Genomic DNA, 20,836 nt, shown 5'->3' on the forward strand with positions numbered 1-20,836 from the left:
GCCAGCGACTGGAAATGTTTGAAATGTAAATACTATAATTTTGGTTTGCGGAATATCTGTAGGAAATGTCTGGAGCCGAAGCTTAGCACAAAGGTAGATACTGGAAGAAAGGTAGACTTTGGCAAGGTATGGGTCCCAAAGATGCCTCACAACATCTTCCCTGAGCCTTCCAGGGAAGGTAACCCAGTAATTTCTATGCCCATCGAAGTGGCCAGTGACAGAAAGAAGATTCTGAAAAGCTGCTTGATAGGCACCTTGAGGAACAGTGCTCTCGTGGAGCAGCTTTGGTTCTGGGCACAATGGGACTTGCCACAGCTTAGCAAACCTTTTTGTTTGAGTCCTCTATCTATGCTTTTTACTTTTGAATCCCAAAGTCAAGCTACCTCTATTCTTTGTAAAGGGGGTGATGCTTTGGGAGGTTATCTAGTCTCCCTCCAGCCATGTTCTCCAATTTTAAATACTAGTGGAAGGACGGTGAGACTGAGGTTCTCTAATATCCCACTTCATGCCTGGTCCCTCTCTACTGTGGAAACCCTGGGTCATCATTTTGGTCAGATTTTCAACTCCCAATTGTCGGGTAGCCATGACCATTGTATGGAATTCGCTTCTGTTAAGCTTTTAACTCCTTTATGGAACTGCTTGCTATCCTTCATAAATATCATGGTAGATTCTACGGTTTATCCCATTGGAGTCAGGTTGGTGGAGGAACCTTTAAAGCCCTTTTACGGATCCTTTGAGAGATGGGCCCCCGGGGTTTCGGAGGTAGGGGCTCCCATTGACTCCCCTCCGGTGGAGGGATCGCCGGTGAATGGGTCCTCTCCGATAGTCTCTGGGCCAATTTGGTCATTCCCAGTGGAAAGCAGCCGTTGGTTTCACCTACGCCTGATTTTGAATTTTCTGCAACCTCGAGAATGGCCATCCAGCATGATGCCTGGCAAAGTTCAGTCCCATCATTGAAAGGGATTTTGGTCAGATCAAAAGAACGATCGGGTCAAAAGCTTTTAAAAGCTAAATCGAGTATTCTTATGGGGAAAGGTTCGAGAAAAGATATATCCGATGGTAGCGTTCAACCCGTATAAGTTGAAAAGGCTGTCAAGATCAAAAACCACTTCTTTAGAAAGAAAAAGAATAGCTCAGTTTCGAAATATGTTTCGAAGAATACTAATAGTCGGTTGAAAGCGACTGGTGCCTTAACTACAGACTCTTGGCTCAAAAAAGTAGATTCACGTTATCAGGGTTCGGGGTTGGGGGCGAGGCGTTGATCGAGAAAAAGTATTTATCAGCCACGAAGGGCGGTTTGTCTCTCTTTAAAAGGAACCTTCTGGGCTTCCGTAAGAGAGAGGACCACAAGAACCACTCCCTAACTTCTAAGTTTAGTACTCTACTGGAGGATTTTGATAAACCTTTTAGACCTCTTCTCCTTTTAATGGCTTCTTCTCCCTCTTCTTCCCTAAGGAAGTGGGAGGCGGTCTCGTTTGAGGTGGGCGATTTACAGTTTCTCCGAGACTTAGAATACAATGAACAACTGGCCTCAGAAGAGTGTCTGACACCTAAGGAAGTGGGAGGCAGTCTCGTTTGAGATGGGCGATTTACAGTTTCTCCGAGAATACAATGAACAACTGGCGTCGGAAGAGTGTCCGACACCCAAGGAAGTCTCGAAGAAAATTTTGAAACAGCAATGGAAGCAGTATAAGCGGGAAGCTTTGGACAACAGAGAAAGATTCCTTCTAATGTCAGGGAAATCTGATCCAAAAGAAATTTTTGTTCAGATTTATAAGATGGATTTTTTCCAGAAGGCTCTAGTAGATGAGCGTCAGGTGCGTCGTCAGCGATGTGAGGAGATTAAGGCGGCGGAGATAGAATGGTTAGAGAAAATGTTAAGTCCCTCAGAAGGTGCATCTCAGGAGTCAAGGGACTCTCTTGATTGAGAAGTCAGTCTAGAAGTCTGGAACCGGATAGGCATCGTTGAAGATATGCAAGAGGCGGACTCAACCCTAATGGAATCTCTAGAATCTGTAGAGGACGTAGTTGTTCCCCGTGAGGAAATGGACGAATTATTGGCAATAGGCGATGTTTTCGGTATAGGTTTCGATGAAGATTTGGAAGCCACAAAAAAGTTATTCCACTCTATGGCAATTAGAAATTTGATGGAGAGTAAAGAGGTTGGGAAGGAGGAGGAGGTTAAGGGATCCGAGGGTAACAACCCTGTATAAAAGCCTTCCGGCCCAAAAAGAAGAAGAAAAAAAGAGGAAAATAAAGAGGATAAAGAGGGAGAGAAGGAGGAAGGAAAGAATACAAAGGGAAGTGAAGTTATATTTCTTGCAGTGTTTAGGAATTGGGTTATCTGGCGGGAAGTTGATTCCTCTAGGCTTGAGAGGCCTCGTGTTTTTCGCTTAGGGTTGAATCCTTCTCTCGTTTTTCTTAAAGTTGATGGTGGGCTCTTTGAAGTTTAGTCTGAAGGATACTAGTAGTTATTTTGGAGTTACTTTATATGGATGTATGTATGTTTGATGATGGTGATCCTGACGATTATCCAAGACAGTTTTTATGGTGTAAATAGCAAAAGGAAGTACTTGTCTATATCCAGAAGTATAATAGTCTTGGCTTGAGATAGTATCTTTCGCCTTGATTTTCCTTCCAGAATATTTTTCCCTGCTATTTCTCCTCTTGGAGTTTCACGTCTGCTTTTAGGGTTTCAGATTGCTAGGTTGGTTTCTCTTACCAGAACAGAGTTAACCGCATTTTTTGACTTGTTTAATCTTATAAGAATGTTAGTTGACGAAAGGAAGAAAGGAGGAGGTGAGGGATAATTGTTTTTTGTATTGTTACTCTGTGCTTACTAGTTGGTCTCAGGTATGCCCGTGCCAGCACTTTCTATTTAACATATTGTATTGCAGGATGGGACTCCTGGTCCCGGATGCCAGCTTAATATTAATGAAATATGTCAATTTTTTTAAAAAAAAAAAAAACCTCCTAGAATTTGTTGGTGAAATATGACTCATTTATCTTAGTTGTGCTTTCTTTTTCTTTTCTAGTTTCATTTCACATTGCATGCTTTTATAGCCAGAAGAACCCCACAGTTCCCGTGGATAATTTTGAAGATCATCATCGACTTATGAATCACTATTGAGTACTTTCCATCTGCTTTCCAGATTTTTGTTTCTAAAGAAATTTGTCTCCACTTGGGATGTTTATGATTCTGTCATTGTTGAGTAAGAGGCTTACATTACAAATTGAGTAGCTTGGAGAGAGAGTAGTGAATTCTCAAGCAAAGGAAGCTTTGTTTTTATTAGAGCATGTGGGTGCAACAAAATGGCATTTGATGGGGCTGCCATCACTTTGGAAAGCGACCTAAAATGGATTTCAGGATCAAATGAATATTGCTTTGAATGTTACACTACAAGAGACCTAGTGGTGCTTGGTCGCATGTTTTGATTCAAACTACTAGTAGACTTCTTCCCTTCTCTCTCCCTTGTCAGCCCATGTGGCATGGTCCCCCACCAAACTACTTGAAAAAAATAAGTTTTTTTTTTTTCTTTTGCTAGTAGAGTCTTGGGATTTAGCACTCTTCTCCCTTTCTCTCCCTCTCTCTATACTGGTAATAACACTCATACTGTCTCCTTATTTTGGTAATGACAATCCGCACCAAGGAAACTACTTCACAACCAAACACTATTTACCACTACTCTACGAGAAGACAACTTCGAATACTCTAAAAGGCAACCAAGTGCAACCAAACAGACTAAAAAGTGGAAGGCAATGAAGAAGGCATTTTCAATCAGCATAAGACTTGAAAGAAACAAAAGCTTTTGGGGGTATCAACTTGTTTTGTTTACAACAATCTCAGCCTGGATTCTTCATTCTCAAATCATGGGAGGATTTGGGAGAAAAAGAATAGAGAGATGGGAAGTGAAGAAGATAAAACCAGAGATGGAGACATCAAAAAACATTAAGATACAGCTTTGGCATAGTTATTGCTGAACTATTTGTTACAGTCAGATTTCTTTGTGAGAATTCTTAGCAAATTCTTGACAAATTGCTCAGTAAAACTTCAAGTGGGACTCTTGGGTTTTGACTATAAGGAGCCTTGAAATTAAATGTGATTATTTGTAAATAATGGTTATAATAGTTTTAGAAATGATATAGTCAATGGTTTCTAAAGAGGTCTTAATGTCCCATTTTCCAATAAGATTGAATTACAATAAGGCTGGTCTGTCACACGACAGACCAGCCGTGAAAAGCCTTTTGCGATGGACGCTAGCAATTCCCTTAAAATAATCGTATTTCTAAATAATGACCGACATTTCAATTCGATTCCATGGTTGTAAAAGGACTTTGTTAGCTAAATTTTCAAATAAAGGGAAATGTTATCAACACAACCATATTTTGATATTTACGCAAGAGGGATGTTAGATTCACAGCATGGTTTTAAATTTCGACCGAAATCCGAAAAATTTCGGTGGAGACCGACACCGAAATCAACATTACTCGAAATGGTATTTTATTTCAGCTGAAATTTTGGAATTTCGGGCGAAATTTCGTTTTTTCCGAAATTTAACCCAAAAAACCTGTTTTTTTTTTTTTTAATATTTTACCGAAATTCCGACCGAAATTACCAAAATTTCGGCCAAAATTTTATATCAAATAAAATACTATTTTGTTTGTTTCACTGGATTTCGGCCGAAATTTCAAAATTTCGGTTGAAATTTCGTTTTCCGGTGGGTCCGAAACCGGTATCGAAACCGAAATTTCAAACCATGATTCACAGGCTCATGGACAAAAAGGGAGCAAAAGGCGCCCCTACTGGTCAGATTCCATTTAAGACAGTTGTGATTTGTCATTTTCAATCTTAACTGGAGTATGACCAAAGAGGGCGCCTCGAGGTCGCCTGTGAGTCTAGAATTCCTCTTTGCGTGATCGGACCGAAATAGTTATAGTACTTGATTTGTTTATATTTTATATATCTATCGATATGTATATGTAATTTTGTCCGGTTCCTTGGAAGGGTGGAATCGATAATCATAATCGATGATAACATCATAACCATACACAGCTGTCTTTTTCTTGGCTCTTGAGAGCTTTTTGGGATATGTAATAACCTTTTCGGCACCTCCTTAAATACTAAAAGACAAGACGATTAGCGAAAAATATCAAAATATGGTTGTGCTCTTAACGGGTTCATGAATCTATTGGGGCAGCTAGGGGTGCAACTCAGGTTGGGTCCGGGTTGGGTCAGAACCACAGACAATTTTCATAATTTAATGTAAAATATCAGCTATAATTAGAAGTGGGCCTAATGCTTTAGCCCATAGTTCAGACCCACAAAGCTTGGGTCCGAGCCACAGGGCACTTCCGTTATTTTTTTTAAAAATAAAACATCAGCTATTATTAGAAGTGGGCCTAAGACTTTTAAACCCATAGTTCAGGCACACAAAGCTTGGCTCCGACCCATAGGGCCTTTTCGTAATTTAATGTAATAGTGGGCCTATGGCTTTTTAGCCCATAGTTCAGGCCCACAAACCTAGAGTCAGACAACAGGGTATTTTCGTAATTTAACATAAAAAAATCCCAAAAAGTCAAATTTGGAAACCCTAACCCTAACCCTAGCTCTCCTCTTCTCCATCTATTTATAAAACCCCAAACCTCATTTCTCATTTGTGAGAGAGAGAGAGAGAGAGAGAGAGAGAGAACTGTTTTTCCTTACTTTGATTTTGATTTATTTGGGAATGAATATGAAGAGGCTGTGATGAACAAAAACTACCTATTTTCTGATTCTATGATTAGAGAAAATACCAATGGATCCTTCTGAGCCTTTTCTTTTCTCTTTTATTCCTTGTTTTGTTTTCTCTTACTGATTTTCGTTGATATGAGGATATGTTTTCTCTGAAAAAAATAAAAAAAATCTGTGTAGACTCTAAATTCAGACTACAATTATCTGATCAACGGATTACCTTTTTTTCTATCTTCTTTCTTTTGTTTTGGATTCAGTTGTTTATTTTTAATCTCTTTCCTTTAGTTTTTTTCATCATTCTCTCTGCTTAGGAAGAAAAAATCTCTAGACAATTTTTAATAGGGGAGGGTGCAACTCGGGTCGGGTTGGGTCGGGTTGAGGCCAACCCGAGGAACCCATCTTTCCAACCCGACCCGACCCGATTTCACCATTTGTTTGATTTCTTCATTTTATTTTTGTATTTCTATCTCATCCTTAGTCATTAGATGTTCCCAACAAGAGGGTTAATTAGGACGACTTTCACCAAATTTTTTTTTTTTTTTTTTTTCTAAATTTGAGTTATATAATGACAAAATAAATATAGAGGTAAAAATTTTTTACATAGGAATTGGAAATCGGGTTTCGGGTCGGATTGCTGGACACCCCAACCCGACCCAACCTGGTTTTCAATTGGGGTTTATTTTTTCCAACCCAACCCAAATTCGGGTTCAACCCGACCCAAGTTTCACCCCTAATTTTTAAGAGAGCTACTCCATATTGACCATTTTATCCATAATGTAAAATGGTAAAATCACTTTTTCACCTCTCTCTCTCTCTCTCTCTGTTATGCATTCTATAATCTCAATCTTGTTTTATATGTATTATTGAAGACCATGGGGTGGGAAGCACATTGCCTTATGCTCAAATTGAAGGAAGTTGATGGAAAATTACAAGGACTAAAAGCAGATAGAGCAATGTTCACAAGCTTTTTCAATACCCTCCTTCAGCTTGGGCATAGGGAAATGTGCTTTTTTCCTACCCAGATGACCAGCTGATAGTCTGATACTAAGGTATCTTAATAGTTATTTCTTAGTAGTATCTTAGATGTTATTAGTGGGTATGTTATAGGAGAAACCGGTTTCTACACACAAGTGGAGGCCCACATTGTTTGGGTGATCCAAACCATTCATTTGATTGGCCCTCACAAAAAATCAGCTCTATAGGATCACTTTTTTGTGGACACCCAATCAATGTGAGGGCCAATCAAATGAATGGTTTGGATCACCCAAACAATGTGGACCTCCACTGTATTTTAAGCTAGTGTAGGTAACTTATCTACACTTGTCTGTAGAAACCGTATTCTCATATTATATTAGCTTAGATATTATTAGTAGTTATCTTATATTAGCTTTTATTTATGTTAATTGGAAAGCGTTATGTTAAGATTTTTTTAGTTGGGAATGGGAAAGTAGAATGGTGGAGAGATTTTAGAGAATAAAAGAATGATTGTCAATCTTCTTCTTCTTCATCATCCCCTTTTTTTTTTTTGCTGTTCTTGAAGCTATCCCTGTAGGATTATTTGAGTCTCTCTTTTAAGTACTGTATTGGAAGCCTTCTAGTAGCTCCTATGCTTCCATCCCTTGATCTTTCTTCATTATATCTTGTTGGGTTAAAGGCAAGGTTCTATGTCATCTCCATGTATATTTTTTCATATTAATAAAATTTTAAGGTGCCATCTAAGTTTTTAGATACACACCTATGTTTTGTTATATATGCTAGGGAGATGATATTTTCACACCCCCCCCCTGCATTACGTGCACACCCCCTTATAACTGATTTGATGTGAAAAGTGGGCAACTTTATGTCAAATCACCTTATAAGGGAGGTGTGCAATTACTGCAGGGGGGTTATCTATCTTTTTTTTTCTTCCTTATTTTCTTTTTAAGGCTTGGGAATCCTAACATAACCTTATTTGGATAACCCTATTTGGATGCATATTGAAAGAGAGGGAGAATCCTAACATAACCCTATTTGAATATAAAGAAACCCTAAACCATATGTTAAACAGAGCAAGACAATTTTGTAACATAGAGAGATGGAAGCATAGGAGCATTGTCTTCATCAACAGATATTCACCCCACTTGAGACTTGGTGTGTTGTTACAAGTCTCAAGTGGGGTGTTTCTATAAAAATTAGACAGTTTTGGATGTTAGCCTAATGTGATCTTCACTCAATTCTTTTAATGTGATCTTGGGGTGGGAAGAACCACCCTGAGGTTGTCAATAGACCCGGACCCGGTCCGATGGATCCGAACATTAATGGACAAGAATTGGACATGGTAGCTAGATCTGAACATGCCCATTGGATTTAAATCCTAAGGTTCAAAATTATTATTTTGGATGGTGACCCAAACAATAGATCCGAATGAAGAGCACACTGATTTACAAAAATAGCCTTCATATTTTAGTTGATTTATGGCAAACAATATTTCATCTTTATACTTTTTGTTAAATCCATACTTCTAGCACACAACCAAAACCACCTTTATCCAAATCTTAGACCTCATCAACACCCAAAAGGAAAACCCTCTGTTTTTTTTTCACCTATAATCTCATCTCTCATCAAAACCAACAACCCATAACCTTTATTTCTCCCTTTTCCTACTTACTAATGGATTCAAATACTCACAACAAACCCCTCCACTCCCACCAAAAGCACTCCACAACTGATCTCTTCTCCAGTGCTGAGTTGGAGGCTGAAGCAGCCAAATCTTCCCTCCGCCATGAAAACCAAAACATAGACAAAGTTAAACTGTCCTCCGCGGCCGCCGATCTGCTTGAAGTTGCCGGGTTACCCGCGGGTATACCCGGCCCGCCCGGGTACATCAAACGGCTACCTGTAGAATCACGGGTAATTTCTACCCGTACCCGTGCGGGTTACCCCCGTTTGGCGGGTCTACTCTCTAGTTTAGTCTCTTTCCCCCTCCTAACCCAAATTTCCATCTTTGTACAATGTAAGTAGGACCTAGGACACTTCGGTGGATGGTCCCATTTATGGTGAGTCAGAAAGTAGATTAAAAAAAGCACTTCAAAAAAGGAGAAATTATATGGTGGACGGCCGCGCATGCATGGCAACCCCCCAAAAAGTGGCCCACATTTTTGGTTGATCTAAACCGTTCATTTGTTGAGCCCTGATGTAGAGAGGGTGTGCCCAGAAATCTTCTTCATATGATGTTCCTAACCCTTTGATTTGCGGAGGTTTAAAATGGACGGCACAATTAAAAACCGAGGGTTATGATCATTTATGGAGAAGATTTGCTGAACGAATTCTCCCTATCTACATCTCGGCCCAACAAATGAACGGTTTAGATCACCCAAGAATGTGGTCCCCACTGTTTGGGCTGCACGTGCATGCACGCCATCCACCGTATAAATTTTCTCAAAAAAGATGATAAGGAATTTATCCCCCAAGTCTTCCTAAAACCCAATTAATTCCAAATGCAGTTATTCCTTATTTCAAATCAGTATGTGTTGATAAAAGTGGTTGCAAGTGCAGGAAAACTGTAGTTTAGATTCAAAACCTCATAAAATTGGCCAATATCAATATCTACAAAATTAGTTATGTACGTATCCCTACAAAATGACCACAATATTGTTTCCTACTAAAGAATTCAACACATGCAGATTCTTCAGTATGCTGAATACCTTCTATGTCACCTTCTGGTATTTCAGGACAAGGTGAGCAATTGGATACCCCAATCTTAGAAGGATACTCGCTTGATTTATGTTAGGGGCGGCCTTCAAAATTTCCCTTTCTGCTTCTTTTGCCACCTCCATTGCGTCCCTTTTGTTCCGACATGAATAAAGATACAAAATCAAGTTCTTAAATACCTAATCCTGTCAATGAAGGAAAATCACATAGCTTAGGACCATGACATACCTGATTAACATGTTTGGAGGCATGGAGACCTGAACTTGTAGTAAGAGCTTCCCTTGCAATGAATGGCGTGTTATTTGTTCAACAGCCATTTTCTGGAACTAATTCAAGTTAGTATGTCAATGTAAATAAGACAGCTGCGTCATATAAATCAAATGTTCTTTCAAAGAAAAGCAAACAGAACTTTCTGTGATGTTTCTAATATTTACAGAAATATTTATTAAGCATTTCTTGATATTACATGACACATGGGGCTGTTCATTGATCACAATTATCATTATATTATTCCATCATGACATTCGATTAACTCCAAGTGAAAACAGTATGAAATGTGTGCAGCTGACATAAAAATGTACTTGTTCATATCATAGTTACCCCTCGCTTTGGAAACTAGATTAACCTTTTGATTCACCCGAAGAGAATCATTGTCGACATGCTTTCATTGTATTGCTGATGCTAAATCTGTGAACCATATAAAGCTCCATTGTTCAGTTGCTAGAGTTCTTTGGACCTTTGTGCTTCTGATGTGTGCAACCTTCTTGAGGCGTTTGGGCTGATTCCCCTTGATGGGCTAGTGGAAAGTTGCTATGGTCTATCTTCTTCTCTCCTATTCTCTGGACTCTATGGAAGGAGAAAAACTGTACGGTATTAACGATAAGGTTAAGCATATTAGCGTGCTCAAGCAAGTAGTGCTTAAGCATATTAGTGTCACCTGATGTTGGTAGTATCTTTAGAGATCATGAACTGCAATGCTTGCATACTCTAGCCCTATTAGCATAGCGAACCCTAATGAAAATGCTCTCAGGTGAGGGATAAGGTTTTCAAATCCGCCGTCAAACCAAATCAGGAGAAGATAGAAACAACGACCATCAAGACACACAATCTGTTTGCAGCCCTTGCTGAGGTGGAAGTAGAGGATGAACGAAACATGATCCCCATTGAAAAGAATCCTCAGCAATCAAATGGTCCATACATAGTTGATGAGGGGGTCACTCTATCCAACTCCTTTAAGCTACTGAAGGATAGTGAACAAGGCATCACAGTTGATGAAAATGAAGAAATGGAAGATGACCCCCGATCAGAAGTGAAAGAAAGAGATCTTAAAAATTTACCAACCGAAGATTGAACCTCACCACAAAAGAAGCCCCGCGAAAATGACGTGGCAGGAGGTAAGTAGGAAGAACCATCAGAATTTGCGGAAGAGACAGAGACACAGGAAGTAAAGTTAGAGGATGATAGACGCTCTTAGTTATTAGGAGTTTTCAAGGTTCTTTGTATTTCCCTTTCCTTAGATTCTACTTCTAAGGATAGGTCTTGTTGTTATCGTATTTTGGTTTGCACCCCTGTTATTGGGATAGGGTTAGAGTTTGTATGCTGACTGTTCCATCTTTCTCATTTAAATAAACAGGTAGGGGTCCCCGCCAAACCCCAGCTTCCCTATTAGACAAAAAAAAAAAGGTTTTCAAACCCTATTCTATGACTGTTTTTTAATTGGGAAGGGGATTTCAAGCACAGTATTCGCTGGATCCAAGCCGAGAAAGGATATTTCTGGTGTTTCGGGAACCTCTGAGTAAGTAATCTGCTTATTCACATCACCGTTCTGATCATCTTCCCCGTGCATAGGTCTAGTATGACACAACAAAAAGAAAAGAATTACGACTGAGCAATTATCTTCAGTTAACTATCCTACAGATATCAAATTTGTGGAAAGATTAGGAACAAAAAACATCATTTAAGGGAAGAGAACTGGTACGAGGGAGAGAAAGAGACACAATTTCACATCTAGCGATAGTTAGGATATCATTGTTGACTGTGACAATGTGTTGATTACGAGTATATTTTTGAACTTTGGAAAGATGATTTGACACTCCAGTCATGTAAGTCTATACAACATGGGGAAGTAGTTGATCATTAGGGTTAACTAGCATTACATGGAAAACCCTTGCCTGACAGGGTTGAGAAAATTGTAACTGGAAGCATGGTTTTAAATTTCGACCGAAATCCGAAATTTCGGATTTTGGTCGAGACTGACACCGAAACGTATAGAAACCGAAACGGCCGAAACTTACCAAATTTCAGAAATTTAGGTGGAATTTTCAGCAATTTCGGCGAAATTGGGGAAAAAATATTAATTTTTTATTCCTCGACCGAATTTCAGCCCAAAAAAATGACATTTCACGAGCCTTTCTGAATTTCGGCCGAAATTTCGGGATTTCGGCAAAAATTTCGTTTCGGTTACCCCTGAAATTTCGGCCGAAACCGAAATTCAAAACCTTGACTGGAAGAGCAGTCGTGACAATCTCTTGAATCTTCTTTTGAATTGTATCAACAGACGGTGGGATCCTCATTGCACCTTGATCAAAGGCCGTTTCAGTTTGAAACTAATAGGCACACTGAGCTCCATCTCAACCACCTCGTATAGGTCTTCTAAGGTTCCCTTGACTAGATTGCCGGCCACTCCCATGAGCCTTCAACCGTTGAAAGCATTCAGAAATAACATAACTGGGAGTGCGACAATATGAAAAAGTATTCATAACCAATCAAAAAAAAAAAAAAGTATTCATTTTCATCCAATCAGAAGCTAAGTGTCCAAATTCCTTGCACTCGTATCCAAGGTTTTAGCTTCTGATTTCGGTATGTGTTTTAGTCATGACAGAAATGGAAATACGTCGGTGATGGAAAAATATGGCAATATTTGCAAATGGTGGAAATTTAATATGAAACTTCGGAAAGTGTTAGAATAAGCACAAATATATGCTAAAACCCATCAGATTAAACAAACAACTCATAATGGATTAAGGTCGAACACCTAGTGACATGCACTGCAATAATTTAATACATACCATATATCACATGTTTATACATAATACATATACCACATTTCACATGCATTTCATATAAATATAATTATGTAATAAATACTGGTATAGTATACCACTAATACTCATACGATTTGGGTTTCCATATGTGCTTTGGTTTCGGTATTCATTTCTATGGATATGGGAACGGAAACATTTCGGTCGTTTAGTGTTGGTTTCGGTGCAAATCTAAAACCATGTCTGTTGTAGTATTCTACCCTGCCCAAATTGCGAGGATGAGAGTGGAACCTGGTCACCTTAAGGATGATTGTTTCTTGCATGGATGGTTGTCCCGCATTGATGGTTGCCTACGTTCGGATCCGAGTTTCAACATCAAGAAGTTCAAATAGAACATATTATAAGTTAAGGAGCTGATCACGACTTTTCTCTTGAAGCTTTAAGAACTCGGTAGTAATTTCAACAGAGGATTATTGAGTAGACACGATATCTTATTCAGTCCAGAAAGACATTAAACCAATGAAATAGGCCTGAATGTCCTTGCTCCCTTACGAATATTGAGATAAAACAAATTCAATCCTGAAGAGTCTAGCTTGATTGACTTGTTGATATATCTTCTACAGATAGAGCCACATCTCAGTACATGTTTATGGAAAGCACCTAATACTCATTACATACGTCTTAATCCATGAGTTGAAGCTTTGAACTTTCTAAGGATATCAAATAATTTTAATTTTACTACAGGCAAGTTAATTAATATTCCAAAATGTAATCATTCAAAAAAGAATTCCAAAATGTAAGGGGGACGATTATAGATAAGTTCTAACTAAGAGCATAAATCCAAAATTATATACCAGATAAGAGACAATGAGCATAAGGTCCTTTATCATATTCAATAGTATGCTGCATAAAACAGAAACTGCAAGTAGTAGAGGTAGAGGGTTGCATAGTATCTTTTACTGACAACAATTTAAAGTAGGCCAAGGGATACCTCTGAAAATTTTGATGAAATGATAAAAGAAACAATAGCTTCAGCATCTTGTTGCTCTGAGACATCGTTCAGATTTTGGTGTTCCACTCCCTTAAAATTCTTCTGTTGGTCAGATATACTGGGGGGATGTTGTGAAACTGCAGGATCTACAGAAACCATTTGGAAGAGCAGAAGATCTTCAAATGAATCTGTAATAAGGAAGACAAGCTCTACACCGAAAGGAGACAAAAAAGCACACGGGAAAAAGAAAAGAAAAAAGAGAAAAAAGCCAAAACAAAATGAAAACAGACAAATCATGAATAAGGAATGAATATTAAAACTAAAATATTGACATAAGGTGATGCCTAGCTGTTTACACATGAACATGCAAAATTGTTCACTGATATTAGATTATATTGACTTTATATTTATTGACTTTATATTCTAGATTTTGACTCTACCATACATGATTATGAACCCCAAGAGTCCTTTCTGACGGTCATAACAACGATAAGACGGGAGCATTTCTGTGGCTTGTATATACTGAATTTCACCCCGAGTAGAACAGTTGCAAGGAAAAAGAAAGAAAGAGGGAAACATATAGAGTCACAGATCAACAATCACCCCTTTGATACTTGAGTTTGACCACTTGCATTACATTCTTCTACAACTATAAAGTATGTCTAATGAAGTTTAGATGATAGATCTTAACCAAATGTTGATAAAACATGTATTCAAGCCAGAAGTGCAGTTCAAAGTTTCTACCATTCAAAAAATAAAACAAAAAGTGTAGTTAAAGTTTCTGAACACCATATAAAAACTCATTCATATAATAGTTTTCATTGAGGTGACCAGGTTTGAGATGTGAAAAAGTAGTTTCCTTCTTAAATCACTTGATGACTTAAATTTAGAGATTTTTGGTGTGAAGATTTGTTGTTTTCTACAATCCTTGAAGTTATTCACTATACCATGCTAAACATTAAAAACTTATGTAGGGGCTACTAAGGGATTTGGTATTGCCTGTGTGCCATAAAGAATGGAATCAGTTCAGAAATATAACATATCTAATTTAGGACCAGCTCTAGTTCTCTGACGGCTTAGTTTCTTTCTTTAGGTCGAGGAAACTTTCCCTACTTGGTTGTATAGTTTTCTTTAGATGCCAAATATTGGAGGCCTTTTCTATATTAACATATTTGTATGTTGATACTCACCCCTCAACTTCCATTTAGAGTTTTAAGTGTTAAGTGGGATCAGAGTCCAAGGGCAAAACCATGGTTTTAAATTTCCACCGAAACTGACACGGAACAACCAAAATCTTTCCGTTTCCATCTCCACCGAAACAAAATCTCAATGGATTCCTTCTGCTCCGTTATTAACGTCAAAATTTAAAAATTCAGACCGAAATGGTCGAAATTTCGACCAAAAGTTGTTGAAACTCGTTCGTCATCCCCATCATCTTCACCATATTTCCTTGGTTTGTTGCATTCACAAATAAATTTCTATTTGGATGTAAATGATGCAAATAGTGAAGCCAATAGCAATTGCAAAGGTAGAAAAACATTTATGATTTTATTTTTCTTGGTCAACATACTTTGTGGACCCATCCTATTTGAATCGAAGGTGAGGCCACTTGGCATTTCAATTTGAAGAGCCATGGGAATATCAAATTTCAAAACCAAAGCATCATACAAATGACAAGATCTCTGACTAAGCACAGAAAGGGGAAAGTTTTTTTTTCCAGACATTTTACTTTGCATTCCATTTCATTTCATTAATGTAAAGAATGATATTTGGTAGGCAACATCATTGAACTCCACAACAAAGTAAATGTATCTTATGCATAGGATATCATATCGGCATGGGACAAATACCGCCTCGTAACTCTGTGGTATTGGCATAGAGTTGGGGTCCTTGGAAGGATGATGGGTCATTGTACTTTCTTATGCTTCATTGCAGTGTACTTTATTGACTTTACTGTTCTAGACATGTGCGACAATGTATGTCACTAGGTGTTCGATGTGATTAAGCCATCATAGATGCCTTTCTTGTTTATGCGATGGTTTCTAAGTATGTACTTGTCCTTATTCTAGATTTTTCTGAAGTTTCATGTTATGATTTTATCATTTGAATATGTTTCCATATTGTTTTCGTGATTTTACAAGATTCCCACTGAAATTTCAAACTGAAACCGAAATATTTCCATTTCCGTGTTGACCGAAAATGAAACCGAAATTTAAAACCTTGTAAAAACCTAACATCTGTAGATAAGTTTAGATGTCTTCTTTGTTTTTAGCTATTGGCTATGTTTATTTGAGGTGCATTTGGATTTGCACGAAGCTCAATGCAAAAATGTGGAAAAACTCGACCCGACCTGAACCGAGCCAAGATAGTTTCTCGGGTAGGGTAGGATTATGGAAAATCGACCCACCCAACCCTAGTTGCAACCCTAGCATTTTGGATTGGTGTGCATACATGTTGAAGTATAGAAATTCCACACAACTTCGTATGAGAGAAGAATAAAAGAAGAAAAGAAGAAAGAAGATGAATTTCGTGGAGGTTCAATCCCACGACTTGATGCTTTTATAAAATGATGTAAATATCTGCAATTAATGCCATTATGGCCATCCTACATGGCCCCCATCTAACATGAAATAAGCCTACATAAACATAAGAGAATTACACCCAACTTCAATATATCTCAAATATAAGCTATCTAATTCTTTTAACACATCTAAATTTAATAGATAAAATAAAGAAATCAAATAAGCACACCAATGTGTATGAAGACTTCAGCAACTCCAGGATGGGATTTCTGAATTTGACGACGAACATTTTCTCCAATATCATGTGCAGCACTAACACTTAAAAACGGATCCACCTGCAATTGCCATACTAATCAGTGCCTACTGAGTTGAAATTTGCAGCACATTTCATCAGTGAATGTAGCAATCTATGACAAGAAATTTAAATTGCAAGAAATTATGCATAAACTCTCCCAATAAAACCAAAGGGAAGCTTAGACCTTTCTGCAAGTAAAGTCCCACAGCAAGAATTTTCATAAGGATATTGACAAAACCTCACATGTTAATATGCATGCATCATGAATAAATCTTTCCCTCTGCATAAGCACACATGGAATTAAGCAAGCCTCCATATAATCACACATGCATGCATGAAGAGTAGCATGTGTCAACCCTCTATAACGTGTACCAAAATAAAATTGATGGAAGGTATACATTGTCTTTGAGTTATGGAACTCAATTCTTAGACTTGACAGCCGACAAAAAACTTAAAAAGGGTATATGTTGGCTTAGAGTTATGGAACTCAATTCTTGTACTTGACAGTTGACAAAAAGGGTATATGTAGGCTTAATTGAACTCAATTCTTGGACTTGATAGCGTTTTTTGGAAATTCATTCAGCTTTGTCATTCCATCCAGTCTTAGACAACAGTATATAGAAGGAAATAGGGAAACTAGATGGTGATAATACATAAAAGAAAGAATCGGTGATGTGTATCCAAGGCCTCAGACTTCTCCTGGAAGCACCTGATAGCCCCCTTATGGAACCGAGTATATCTTAAAGCATTTTGAAGCCTTGCACCTATGGAACCACCCCACCCACCAACAGAATCAGGCATAGTGGACAGGAAGCCAAGGAAACAGAGGTAATGCTTGACCAGAAATAATTTCACTGATAGAAAGCAAATGGACCGGATAGCACCCATATGGTCTTATAACATTTTGAAGCCTTTCACCTATGGAACCACCCACACCCACCAACAAAGAAAACATTGGAAATACTAGAGCAGAAGAGAAGTTTAGTGATAGCAAGCAAATGGAAAGTGTATGCAAAGAGAGCAGAATGCATTGCAAGTGTTACCAACAGTGGATCTCATCCACAAGCTAAGGGCAACTGATCCTTAGTCTTGAGTGATGTAGGACAGAAATGGAAGACAACTAAATATGGTAGCTCTGGTACCAATTGATGTAGAACTGGTTATACTGATCTGAATAGATCTGGAGTTTCTGGGCAGTTGGGCTCATTGGTTGAAGAAGACTGGATCTGCTGAGATTAAGGAAGAGGATAGGTAAACAATAGGCTAGAAAGTAGACTGTTGTAACAGGTTTAGGTAATATTCCCATTTCTGGGCGGATCTGTAAGTAGGGTAAAAATCTAGGATTTTATGACAGATCATGATATACTAAAAAAAGTTTTAGGGTGATGGGTAGGGCAATAGGGTCTTAGGTTTAGAGGCTTGCATGAGATTTAATGGGAACTGATTGTAAGGTACAGGTTTAGTGGACTGTTGCATAAAGAATAGGCTCCAGCGTTTTTACGTAATATGTGAGGTTCTTGCAGCAGTTAATCTATGTAGGCTGAGGGTTTTAACATGTTCGAAAACTGGTGTAAAAGATAGGGGTTATAATTGATATGCAGGGACAGGAACAACAATCCTCTAAAGTCATTAACATACCAAAAGAGGGGATTGCTGGGTTTGAGTTTAAAATTTACAGGTTTGACTAAGGGCCCGGTGGGGTTTTATGGGTTTCGTAAAGATATGAAGTTATGAACAGTCTCTTGAACCTGTATCGGTTCAAGAAAGTCAAGGAAAGGGCCAGCATTAAGAGAAGATGGGTTGTAGGGTTGAAAGAATAGGTTGTCGATGTGGTTGCAGATTGTAGATTAAGGTTTCCGGGTCCAATTTTGGATCTGGGATGATCACAGATCAGAACTGGATAGGTAAAGGTGTTCGGAAGGTTTGGGTTTGGATTCTTGGATGGGTGCCTCGGTGAAAAGGGTAGGGTACTTGGTTGGGAAGGCGGGAGTAGGGACTGGGTTTTAGTGGAGGAATTACAAAACTGAAAGAAAAAAAAAAAAAACACTTGAGGTAAAGAAGAAAAGAAACAAGAGAAAAAAAAAGAGCATAATTGACTTCTTTTGGAGGGGGCCACAAGCTCAATTGTCCCATTCAATGCACACATGTTCATCCACTATCCATTACCTGCCCAAGTGGCCAACCAATGAACCAAAGTCTCTATGGTAATGTTAGTAATACTTGTTAGAGTTAATTGGCCTTATGCTTCTTTTTTCTTATATCTACTACGCTATTTTTTTTTTCAAACTCCAGCTCAATTGTCCCATTCACCGCACACATGTTCATCCACTATCCATTACCTGCCCAAGTGGACAACCAATGAACCAGAGTCTCTATGACAATGTTAGTAATACTTGTTAGAGTTAATTGGCCTTATGCTTCTTTTTTCATATATCTACTACGCTATTTTTTTTTCAAACTTGTCTCTTCTGCGCATACTACTACTGTCAAAAAGAAAAGAAAAGAAGAAATCGGAGACTAAAGAAAAGAAATTCCTAATTTTAAGGAAATAAAAAAATATTGAGAGAAGAAATAAGCCATCTCCGTTTTAAAAATGGAAGTTCCGTAACTCCCCATCAAAAAGGAATAATTGAGATTGCAAAACCAAAGATAATGGATGAAGTGACAATTACCAACGCTAAGAAGAAAAGCTGAGATCAAGGAACCAAAGATAAGGGATGAGGTGGCAGTTGCCAACGGCTCCAAGTAGAGAAAGTTGAGAATCAGAAATCAAAGGGATGGGGCGGCAGTTGTCATTGGCTCCAAGAAGAGAAAGTCAAGATAATGAAATCAAAGGGATGGGAACTCCACGAAGAGAAAGTTGAGATCGTGAAATCAAATATTAGGATGAAATGCCAGTTGCCAACGACTCCAAGAAAAAATTCTATAAATAGAGGGGAGATCATTTTGAAATGGATCAGATCTTTTGGAGAGAAAAAGCTATGTGAATGATAAATATGAAGAACCGGAAAAGAAGAGAACAAAAGACGGGTAAAAAAATTCTCTTAAACGGTTTGATTTCTTTTTCATTTTACAGACTCCCTCCAAGAGGAAGGTGGTTCCTTTTGAGTCTCTTCCCGGAGACTCAAAAGGAAGGTTCCTCGAAAAAGAAGATGACAGTTCTCTTTCGGGAGACTCAAGAAAAGGAAGAAGTGGCATCCCCACAAAGAAGATCTTTCTCCTCGGGAGATGTACAAGATGACTCAAGGGAGTTCTTCTTCCGGGAGGACCCCTTACAAAAAAACAGAGTCAACATCTTTTCCGACTCAAGGGAGTTCCTCTTCCGGGAGGACCCTTTACAAAAGAAGAGTCGCAACCATCAAAATCTATTTCTCCTTTGCGAGATCCATAAGATGACTTGAGGGAGATCCTCTTCAGGAAAGACTCTTATGAAAGCAGGTCAAGATATTTTCCGACTCAAGAGAGTTCCTCTTCCAAGAGGACCCCTTAAAAAAAGAGTCGAAACAATAAAAATTCTATTTCTCCTCTAGGAGATCCATAAGATGACTCGAGGGAGTTCCTCTTTCGGGAGGACTCTCTTACAAAAAAAAAAAAAAAAACAGAGTCACAATATTTTCCAACCCAAGGGAGTTCCACTTCTAGGAGGACCCCTTACAAAAGAAGGGTCGAAACCATCAAAAATCTATTCTCCGGGAGATCCATAAGATTACTCGGGGAGTTCCTCTTCTGGAAGGACTCTCTTACAAAAAAAAAAAAAAACTGAGTCAAGATATTTTCCGACTCAAACGAGTTCCTCTTCTTGGAAGACCCCTTACAAAAGAATGGTCGAAACCAACAAAATCTATCCTCAGGGAGATCCGTAAGATTACTCGAGGGAGTTCCTCTTCCAGAAGGACTCTTATGAAAACAAAAGTCGAGATATATTCCGACTCAAGGGAATTCCTCTTCCAGGAGGAACCCTTACAAAAGAAGAGTGAAACCATCAAAATCTATTTTTCCTCTTGGAGATCTACACGATGACTCAAGGGAGCTACCTCTCCCAGAAGGGCCCCTTACAAAAGAGTAGTCAAATTATGAAATTATGACTCAAGAGAGTTCCTCTTCCGTGAGGGTTCTCTTACATTTTACAAAAGATTAAAATTTACAAAATCTCCATGATTAAAAGAAATTCCTCAAAAATTCTCCATTGCTTGATCTCTATGCCACTGTGCAATTCGATTTCCATCTCAATGTGAATTACTTTCCCAACGAAGGGGGCGCGCAGGGCGTTGGTGTTATCAATGCCAATAAAAATGATGTTCCTTTCCAATGGGATGCCACAGGTCATCAGACCTCTTAATTCATCAAGGACTACTTGAGAAAGCCTCTTGTGATAATGGCAACAGATTGTCAATGGATTGTCCAAATATCGAGCCCACGTTTAAGAGAAATCTTTGCAAGGTACTTACGATCAAAATTCAAGAATTGAAGGGCCGTCACCAGGAGTTCTCCGAAATCTCTACAATAAAACAGTCTCTTCTAGTAGGATTCTTCATCAGATATATATATATATATATATATATATAT

The 20,836-nt window shown here is 38.4% G+C and overlaps 1 protein-coding gene and 2 non-coding genes across 3 annotated transcripts in view; 2 read left to right on the plus strand and 1 right to left on the minus strand.

Moving 5' to 3' along the window:
- Positions 1–5,734: 5,734 nt before the first annotated feature.
- LOC143845760 (small nucleolar RNA R41) lies at positions 5,735–5,817 on the plus strand. Its single transcript, XR_013234523.1, has one exon. It is a non-coding gene; the product is annotated as a small nucleolar RNA R41 (small nucleolar RNA).
- A 42-nt stretch (positions 5,818–5,859) lies between these two features.
- On the plus strand, positions 5,860–5,945 carry LOC143845781 (small nucleolar RNA Z155). The gene has a single exon (XR_013234526.1). It is a non-coding gene; the product is annotated as a small nucleolar RNA Z155 (small nucleolar RNA).
- A 3,315-nt stretch (positions 5,946–9,260) lies between these two features.
- Positions 9,261–20,836, minus strand: part of LOC143857884 (Cation efflux family protein) — a 48,492-nt gene continuing 36,916 nt past the window's right edge. Inside the window, exons 9-12 of the mRNA XM_077368442.1 lie at positions 16,205–16,310; positions 13,454–13,599; positions 9,650–9,741; positions 9,261–9,553 (exon numbers count right to left, since the gene is read on the minus strand). Coding sequence (XP_077224557.1) covers positions 9,418–9,553; positions 9,650–9,741; positions 13,454–13,599; positions 16,205–16,310 — 480 coding nt within the window. The 3' untranslated portion in view covers positions 9,261–9,417. The remainder of the gene's footprint in view (positions 9,554–9,649; positions 9,742–13,453; positions 13,600–16,204; positions 16,311–20,836) is intronic.

This window comes from Tasmannia lanceolata, unplaced genomic scaffold (assembly GCF_043159265.1).
Source record: "Tasmannia lanceolata isolate RefF3 unplaced genomic scaffold, GAP_Taslan_0.1 ptg000002l, whole genome shotgun sequence".
Classification (NCBI taxonomy): domain Eukaryota; kingdom Viridiplantae; phylum Streptophyta; class Magnoliopsida; order Canellales; family Winteraceae; genus Tasmannia; species Tasmannia lanceolata.